The sequence below is a fragment of the Stylophora pistillata genome, chromosome 5 (assembly GCF_964205215.1).
Source record: "Stylophora pistillata chromosome 5, jaStyPist1.2, whole genome shotgun sequence".
Taxonomy (NCBI): Eukaryota; Metazoa; Cnidaria; class Anthozoa; order Scleractinia; family Pocilloporidae; genus Stylophora; species Stylophora pistillata.
Genome location: NC_142523.1, coordinates 25207734 through 25218058, shown reverse-complemented (window position 1 = coordinate 25218058; position 10325 = coordinate 25207734). Strand labels below are relative to the sequence as shown.

The window sequence follows — 10325 nt, the reverse complement described above, 5'->3', positions numbered from 1 at the left end:
TCTGGGGAGAAACTTGAAGTAAACAGACCAACGGATTCAAGAAAGGTTCACATTGACCATTTCAACCCTTTCGGCTTAACTCTAAATAAAATTGCAAAAACAAACAAACAAACCACGCAATAAGTAAGCCTATCTTTTTTCTAAGTTTTACTTCCCGTAACATGAGTACACGCACCAAAATGCTGAAAGGGACCTCATGAAGCATTTATCATAATGTAATAGTGGGTTTTTTATTTTTTAAATTTATTTGTAGCTTTAGTCGTAGTTTAGCTTCCGAGAGTACTAGCGGGGTATCTGTATGTCAGAATTAACTGTATATGATCAGGAACCCTTCAACAGAGAAACGAACTAATGCTGGCAAAATGAAACTTAGTAAACATGGGAGTTCTTTTCAAATCTCAGTCTAACTTCGGTCACGTGACCCTCCCAGGCACGCCGGATTGACGTATTTCAAGGGAAAGTTCTTCATCAAAAAAGGGAAACATCACACACTTCTATTTCTGTAATCGCTTAGATCATCAATTGTTTGAGTTGGAAAAAGTTTTGAAATAAATCAAAACATGGCCGTTTGTCGCTTATTCCCGCTATTTTTGGAGTATTCTCTGTTATTTCGCAAAATGGTGAAAATTGCTAAGCTTGATATCGATAGCTCAAATATAAAAACAGGACAATCATACATTTTTTTTATGTTCACACATAAAGATTTAGGTTTCTAATATTAACTATAGCGAAATATTTTTGTTGGCTTGAGATTTTGGATACTGATACCCACATCATGAATTCACTGCATTTTTGCACAGATTTTTGTGCATTTTTTACCAAAAGCTTAAAACTTGTTTAGCTGTTTTGAAAATAAGTATCTGGATAAGCCGTTTGGTCTCGATTGTAGGTTCATTGTGGGCAACAAGTGAGCAAAATTTGAGCGAAATCGGTGCGGGGTCGTGTAGACTCGTCTGCATGGTTGTCAGGTGGACACGCTTTAAAACTTTCTCTTTCGAGCTCAACAATAGGAGCTGGTGTAGGTGTCTGATTGATTGATTCCCCTTGGATGGAATATAATTACCGCTGAAGAGAAAAACACCATTGATGTTTTGACAATTCTTCTTTGTAGATAACGTCATCCCTAGGAAAGCTAAGCAAGGATACGGCAATGTATCAATTTAAAGGAATTTTGCGATCAATAAAAAGCCATAACATATGCTTCTAACCTTTTAATTGCAGATATTAAATAGAGTGTGTGAAATAACACTAAATACAATTTTTTGTGTGATTTTTGTATAGTACTGAAATAACGCCCATAAATCTACATGATCTAACTCCATTCAGTTTTCAAATAAGAATTCCGTTCTAGCACGGAAAATTAGTGTCTGTCTACCAAAACGAATTCTCCTCAATAGGGGTTCCTTTTTTTCTCATACGAACCGAAACCACTTAAGAAAATTAACCTAAATTTACTCACTCTATTAAGACGGTTCTCTCCGTTTACGACAAAAGCATTTAATACTTAAAGCAAAGCAATACATTTCAATAACAATGCAATCAATTGTTTTCAAATGCCAATGGATCGAAAGTTAAACAAAGCAATATGAGAGCAAACTGCATTTCAGGTAAAGAACATATTATGGAATCGATAATGTCAGCATATGGGTTACTTCAATGGTGATTAATACCACACGACTAATACATTACCAAACTACAGAAAAAAATTACCAAATTTCAAATATCCTTAGGAGGATTCTTTACTAGATTTGCTACAAAACAATTTACGGCAGAACGTTTTCACTACAACAGTTCGCAAATTTAAGGAGTATGGACGGGCCGTTTCTCAAGTTTGTTTTGCTTTTTAATTGTTTGGATGTTACTATTTTATCTCTTTCTCTCCTGTTTTAATCAATTAAGAAAATTTAAGAAATATCTACCCAAATTCTCCTACTCTGAATTCAACTAAATTGATTCAGTAATTATTTGTATCTTTAAACAATTAACTTGATGAATTATTATCTAAAACAAAGACCTCATTTGTTTCTCTGATATGGAAAGACCTTCAAATCATCGCTGTTATCACCCATAGTTTAGCACCGTGAAGTGACAGAAGGGTACCCTAACGACGGGCACTGGACCATTTTCCCAATCTTTTTGCAGCGGCCTTCTTTACAACTTCCTCACTCGGTCCTGCATCTTCATCTCCAAGATCTTCAACCCTGGAGTATTTTTTCTTGTCATAAGCTCCCATATTAAGTAGTTCCTCATATGTCTGGGGTGGAAAGCAAGAAATAAGGGTTGTATACTTGCAACACAGCACTATGTACTATGATGTTAAGCTGAAAAGTGCAGTTACTTCAAAGGTGGACTGAGAATCTCTGTGGTTTTAAGAGAGATTTATAAACTGAAAATGGTGAAATGCGCGTAGATGGCGTGACGAGCATGAAAAAACCACTGACCAGGGATCTAAATGGTTTTAGTTGAGCCGTTTACAGCACTTTGGGGTACAAAACCAATCACATCAAGCATTGCTCCCGAAACTAAATGGTGTCAAAGTACTGAGAAATCTTAGAGGTTTCAAAATTCATAAAATGTTGGGAAGTTTTAAAACAAACCTCTTCACGAATGTATTTGTCCATTCTTTGTCGCAGATTTTCAAATGGAGGACGGAAGTCAGGGTTAAAATTCCAGCACCGTTTCATCACATCATGCCTGAAATTAAACAGTGATACTCAATTGTCAACTACGTTTTTTGGACTATGCGAAGAATTGCAAGATGTTTCTTCTACAGGAACCCTTTTAACGAAAATAATGGTTTAGGTTCGTTTTGGGTCATCAAACATATCTGGACTATTTCACTCGCTCTGACCTCGTCGAAGTACGTAGACATGCATTAGCACAGCTGAATACCTTATGCTCTTAGTTCACAGTTTTAAAAGAAGGCAGCTTTTATAATTTGTACATTGCAAAGAATTGTACAAGTAGAACTGTTAATTGTGATGTGTTGAATTTTAGGCTATACATTGGAACACGTCGATATCGCACCAGAGAGGTGCAACTCACAGTTTTTTATCAACATGATCAGGCTTTGGCATCTGATATCCTTTTGTGACCTCTGCAACCACCCTGCCTTCTGACCATCTATCGTATGGAATTCCTCCTGTCAAAGCATAAGGACGTGTTCATGTGATATTACTGAATACATCACTGATGAAGTTGTTGAAATTGTAGTCAGAGAGCTACAATTTTAATAATTGGTTACAATTGTAAACACCTATCAGGCGAAATGATAAGAGTGCGTATAAACATGTTCCACGAAATTGCTGCGGCTTAGACGTCGTGTTCATTTTTAACATCATTTTAAACAAGAAAGAAATCTGCATTTACATAGCTTGATGATGCCCAAATCTAAATTTTCCTTAATCCTGCATGTACATTTACACAGCTTGATGATGCTCAAAAATAAATTTTTCTGAGTCCGTGTAGTTTAAAGTTTCTTCCTTTTGGTTCGGTTTTTGTGGTAGTCTCTAACAAGTGAAAATTATGGAAGCCCTCTACTTCTTGTTTCATTTCATTTCATGAGATTAACTATCGATAAACAGTTTGCTACATATTAAAATGAAAACAGCGTTACTGAGAATTCATTTGTAGGTGTAAAAAGCATATGATCTGTACTGAACACGGGATAGTCCTAAAAACGAAAATTGTCTCACGTTTTGCCTGGAGGTTATACAATTCCACCCGAACTCATTATCAGGGTTCATTTTTACAAAAGAAGTTAGACTACTTGATCAGTCTTACAAGACTTGGACATTACTCAATTAACTTGAGGCAAGAGGATGTAAACCATCTATATTATCTTGTTTAAGGCCCATTTCAGGAATAAAAGGCCTGGAAAAAAAGTATAAACAAATCTTTATTATAAAATAATATTCTTATTGAACTTTACCAAGGGTAACTATCTCATACAGAACGATTCCATAGGACCACCTGATGAATATATCAAAAATATTCCACAGTTAATGCCAAGCGAATTTTGGATATGAAGTAATAACAAAAAAAAATCAAATTGGGTGATCATTCTGTTGAGGTGAGGGAAGAATATACACAATACATACACATCACTCAAAGTGGAAAGTCCAGCGAGATTTCCCAGCAGAATTTCTGGTGCGGTCCATTTGATTGGCAAACATCCCTGCGGAAACAAACATTAAAACTTCTGTTTAAACTCTCATCATCATAATTCTATTTGTTTTGCTTTGTTTTTTGTTTGTTTTTTGTTATTTTTGCTTTACATCTTATTTTTATTATTTTCTTCAATATTAATTATTTCTGGGTATCTGTTATTTTGCAAAGAAAAATTAGTGGTAGTGTAAACAGAAACACTGTGAAGTGTTGAACACCAAAAGAATAGTTGGTCCTTCATGCACTTCATTCAGTTTGAGAAAATAAAGTTGTCAATTTTTTTAACGCGAAGATGAAACAAGTACGAGAAGAATGGCTAACGAAAATGAGAAAAGCAAAGGAAGTAAATATTTTGGGTCCTTGAACGGCGAGATGCATTAGAACTGAACATCTTGGAAAAAATGAGTGCATGATTAAATTAAGAGAAAGACTCAATTAAGATGGCAATGGGAGAGGCACATACAGGAGGTTTTGCTCACATGAAAATTATGGATTAGTGCAGAATAAAGAAAGTATCCAAAGGAAACTTCTTTCGGATCAGTGCACACAGCCTCTAACAGAATGAGTTGGAGACAAAGGAGGAAAAGAAGAAACTCAAATCAAGAGAACATGAGAGGACTGAAGCGGGCCACCGAGTAGTTGCGATAGTAACGACTGAAGCTATTTGTAGCATTTGGCGAGAAAAGATGTCTGCTTTTCCAGATCTACATTTTGCTTTAAAAATTATCTCCCTTCTTCGGCAAAGTCATTTTACAAAATATGAAGCTACGTAATATAATTGTGTAAAAATGTAAAACAAAAACAAATTTGCCATTCTTTAAAAATAGCTTTCAAGCAGCCCTATTAGAAAATAGAAAACATACTTCCTTTCGCAAAACTTTTTACAAACAACTTCAGTGAAATTAATGTACCCCGATGTTTAGCGTTTTACTTTGTCTTTTTCCCTTTTTTTTAGGTCAGTGTAAACTATGAAAGCCATGTTGGTGGTCGAGCTAAGTTAATTTCATGCTGAGAAAATGCTGGCGTTTACAGCTTGTTTCTGGAAAGCTCCACACTAAAGCAACAACAACAACAACAACAAAAAGCATTTCCTACCTTTTTGGCATTTCCATGGCCATATTTAAAGCTTTGATATGCCATGCCAAAGTCGGTCACTTTGCAAACATAGCTGTTATCGAGGAGAATGTTTCGGGCCGCAAGGTCACGATGGATGATCTACCAGGAGACAAAGATCCATGACGTGAAAGCTTCTAAATTATTTGATTTAACGACAAAACGGCGAGTTAAACGTCTGAGTATGTGCGAAGAGAAAAGGACAACTAGGCAGGCCATTATAGTTCTTCAAGGCTGTCAGGACTACGTCGTTTACCTTCTCAGGAAAAATGGCAAACAGAAGTGATGATGATGATGATAATTACGATAATCACAGTAATAATGATTACGACTGTAAAATAAAATTTAGAAATGGTAAACCAAAAGAAGACCGCTCAGAAAAACAATTTGCTCTTTTCACTACCTTCGTTTCTTGTTACAAATGTCGAGGGGCGTTCCCTTTTTTCGCTTTTTTTCTTAAAATTGGCAAAAAAGCTCGTTCTTGCTTTTTTTTTCCTGTTCCTGTTAACGCAGCGGAGTGTCCCACAACAGACCAATATCTAATATGGCTGGCGCGTATCCCACCATCTTACCAAACTATTATGAAAATTACACTCATATCTTTTTCGTCATGGAAGTAAATATACCTTTTGTACAAGTTAACACATTCATCAATAACGTTTAGTTATTCAAACGAGGTCCAACCCAACCACGGTTTCACCCGAGCAATGGGCGTCGGGTTTTCTCTATTATTTGAATAAATGTCCCTCGACTGCATGTTTTCGGCTTTCTAGGCTTGGATCATAAAAATAAAAGGCTCACACAAAAGGTTCAGCTAACATGAAGATAGTTTAGATGGCAGTTTTGTAAACAACTACTGAACTTTGTTTAAATAACCGGTCCTATAAGTTTGACATCCGAAGTGATCTGCTCACTGTAATAAAAGTACCACGGCCCAAAGAAGGTCTCAGACTTTATATAAGTGAAACGTACCTACAAATGTTACAAAGGAAATGACTTCAGAATGTCTTCGGTATCGCAGTCGCACTTGACATGTGGCAAGGTTCAAGCGAAAGAGGAAAATTCATAGCTTTTACATCTGGTAAAAAGAGATCATGGATAAAATTCCACGCGTGAAGATTACTGAAGAACAGAAAAACATTCTGAAATCATTTCCTTTGTTTTGTTTTCCTTTGTTCTGTTTTCCTTTGTTTTCTTTTGTTTTGCCCTTTGTTTTGTTCTCGGTAATCTAGTCTCGGTAGGTAAATAGATCCTACTTTATCAGCATGTATGCGGTAATTTGGTATAATTAGATTCGCTTATAAGCGGTAGATTAAAGGCGAATCGGGTGCTTATCGAGACGATTAATACCCGGATCCCCACGTTTAAATCGCATGGCCAATTTGACATCAGGCCCCATATACTGATATCCCGGCCAATGAAATTCTATGCCCAGTTTATTAATCCGTTTTTGAAGATCGACTTTTCCTCCCGTCTGTCTTCTACTTCTTCCCCTTCCCTTTGCCCTTCCCTTTGCCCTTCCCTTTGCCCTTCCCTTTCCCCTTCCCTTTGCCCTTCCCTTTGCCCTTCCCTTTGCCCTTCCCTTTGCCCTTCCCTTTGCCCTTCCCTTTCCCCTTCCCTTTGCCCTTGCCTTTGTCTTTGTCTTTCGGCGTACTCGATTTGAATTCGGCATGTTTTACAGCTTTTATTGGATCCCAACCTCTTGCTGCCCACGGATCCCAGACTACTTCGTTCCCACTATTTTTCACTTTTGGTGAGACTTTATAGGAACTATGGCTCCCGGCAAGTTACTCTTAGATGCAGATAGAGGCGTAGAAGGTAACAATCGTTTCCCCGTGAGAGTGGGTGTCGAGGGTAGGTCTTTGAGACTTTGAAAGGAAAACGGAAGCGCGACTGTTTTTTTTAAGCTGGTTCCCGGTGTAGAAAATAATTTCTTGGGTGTGATCACCTCTTTTTTAATCTTGTTTTTCTTTTTCTTCGTAGTTGAAGGTGTGACAAATTCCTATTTTAATAGCACAGGATCTTTGGTGGTTTTGACAGAACGAATCAATTCTTTAATCAGATTCTCTTGCACAGAGTCTAACAAACTTCCCTGTTCCCCATCACTCGCCTCAGGTCCTACGCCAGCGGGTAATTGTCTCAACTCATCGGTTAATTGTCGTTCTTTCATTAATAATTGTTTTATCATAGGTTCTTTGAGACCTGCCTACGTGTGCGGATCGTTAAGTAACATCTGAGTTTCTACTGCGACTCGTGCGGCTTTATCTAAGAGGATACTCTCTGATATCTCCCCCTTATAAAAATCCACAAGTGCCTTGTTTTGAAACCAAATGTTCATTTGAAAGTTTTGCCCAAGCTAGTTTTCTATCATTACCTTAGTTCCGTTTTGAAAAACAGCATGTAATTAATGTACATCGACACCGTTGTGTTACCGCAGTCGTTGTTGCGTTTTCTCGACTCTCCTCTGGGCGTGCCATCTTTCTACCAGCAGAGATCGTCTTAGAGATAGTCAACTGTACTTTGATGTTAACCTGAAAACCACGCAGAGTAAAGCAAATTGCTTTTATTGTATTGCTCTCAGTTTGGTGGAGTAGTTGTGTCAAAAGAGACGAGAAATATTACTTTGGATTGATAAATAAATATTTGAAATTTCGCATATATCGAGAATCAGTGAACAAATATTTATTTCAAGTTGAATCGTTCGATTCATCTCATCAGTGAGTGCGTGAGTCTCTTGCAGCTTTTCGAGAACTGAAGTAAGTTTCTTGTCTTCTTTGTTGAATCAAGAGCTAAAACTCAAGGCTGAAACAATTTGTATGAGCTAACGGCTATGTGACGGCCAAAAACACTCGCACTTGTCCAACGAATACACGCTCCATAATATAACATACAATAAAACGAGGCGAAGCCTTTGCTAAAATAAAATTACAAACAGCTACTTACTACAATTATACAGAAAGAAATTGACAAACTAGAAAACGATATAGTGCACAAAGGAGACATTTACAAACTTTTATGAGATTCCGGCGAAATGCTAACTTGAGACGGCACAAAAAGCTAAAAGCGATGGCTGAACACGGTTCAACACGGTTCAACGATAAAACTAAAGAACTTATACGGATCTACAAACAAAGAGAAATTATTCAAGAAAAGATAACGGAATACCGATGAAAACATCGAGCGTAGAGAAAAAACAACTTAATGAAAGTAAACGAACTTGATGAATATGCGACGGAAAGAATAAAAAAGACTATGTGACGGCAACAAGCTAAGAATAGATCACATGACTAAATGCAAGAAGACAACGCAGTTTTTCAAATAAATGCCTTGTACAGAGTACAGAGCCTTGTAGGGGGATCAGGTAAATTCAGGTAAATTTAACGTGATATGACCAAAACTCTTTAGTAATATAAATTCCTCTCGTGAGATGATCGTGAATGTTGATCGTGGGAGCGAAAGTGCTCCGCTGGCCTGTCGTGGGTTCGGGAATAGTCGGAAGTTGACAGGAAAGACTGTAGCGCTGGGGGGAAGGCGTAGTATCTGTTACTGTCAGTCATGTCTGTAATAACGAAGGACAAAATCAAAGCGTATTTCATTGAAAAAATAGAATATCTATTGTACTTTAACAAACCTGAACAAGTATTTTATAGCAATGGAAAACTTGGTTTTGGCAAAATTCTCCATCTAGTTTTAGTTTCACTGAAAACTGAGACAGAACATCGTATTTCATTGGTTGTCCAATGTGAACGTATCTTGGAAATCAAAGGAAGAAGTAGAAGATGGGTAAGCTGTTTATCTTTAAAGCAAGGCACTGAAGGAAAAAGCTCATGGTGAGTACTGTTGTTAACTTCTTACTTGCTGTTACCTTAAAATATAATTTATAAATCAATTCAGTTCAGCATGTTCCGGCGTACCAAACGAGCTGCATATCTCAATCCTGTTATGGTCGTTATTACAGTTATGACATCTGTTATAAGAACTGAAAAATATGCATTCATAAATGAAAAGATAATTTCAAACAGCGAGTTCTTTATAAACATTAATTCTAATCAGAATCAGAAATGAATTCGACTTGTTAATTTGCTTGCTATCAGCTCCCGTCCAAATGAATTATTTGCAGCTACATTCTAATCCGAGCTCTTCACAGTCAACCGTCATATGTTATACTTTCGAGCCAACAGAAGAATGAATCTCGAATTGGGTGTCGCAAAATTGGAATCCAATTAAAACGGAGGGATGAGTAAAAAGGGTTTTTTTTTTCCAATCACAAGAAGAAAGGTTAGTAAAGTTCAATGTTAAGAAGTTTTTCCAATTATTTGGTTGCTTCATCTCAGCAGATGTAATTCGGTTTTGTACGTCAAACTTAAGTTATTCATGACGGATCTGAGCGTGGAAAACTGAAACCTTTTTTCATCGTGACTTCCAGCGGACGTTAGCCCTCAATATTCATTGCCTTTGAACAGTTGGATTTTGATCTGAAGATAAATCCCGACAAAACCGAGGATTTTCACGGTCTTCTAGAGCTTTCTGTGTGTAACGACTGACATTTCGTATAATTTTCACTTTCAGTGAAAAAATGAGACCAAAGAATATCTTTAAAAAACTTGTGGATAAAGTAACCTAGAAATGACACACGTTTGTAATTTTTCGATTAGTAGTCTTATGGAAAAACCTGTGTTGTAAAGATCAAAGCTACTGAAAGAACTCCAAAAGGGTCTCAAGGCTTTCTGGTCTCACTTCTTGACTTTGCTCGGAAGTAAGTAAGTCAGGTAACAGAGAGCACTTCCCATGACCGCAAGGTTTTTTCTCCTTTTGAAAGTACTAATATGCGGCGGTGAATTCCACAAGTTTTCTTCTGTAAAATAGGCACAGAAGTAGTATTGAACGATATATAAGTGTTGCCAATTTTTACATAAGATAAACTCGAGATGATGGCGTCAGGCTCGGGGAGTTTGGGATGAGTAATTACCATAGTGTCAATGGCGAAAAAAGGAAAACTTGTTTGCTTTCATTTGATTTATGGTGTTTATGTTTGTGTTCCTTGC

General features: G+C 37.0%; 1 protein-coding gene across 1 annotated transcript; it reads right to left on the bottom strand.

Annotated features, from left to right (window-relative positions):
- Positions 1–1196: 1196 nt before the first annotated feature.
- Positions 1197–5593, bottom strand: LOC148731007 (tyrosine-protein kinase HCK-like). Its single transcript, XM_088759765.1, has 6 exons — positions 5263–5593; positions 4101–4177; positions 3932–3972; positions 3046–3142; positions 2598–2694; positions 1197–2254 (listed from the first exon to the last, which is right to left on the bottom strand). The coding sequence occupies exons 1-6, from the start codon at positions 5305–5307 to the stop codon at positions 2102–2104; spliced, it is 510 nt and encodes a 169-aa protein (XP_088615891.1). The 5' UTR covers positions 5308–5593; the 3' UTR covers positions 1197–2101.
- Positions 5594–10325: the final 4732 nt, after the last annotated feature.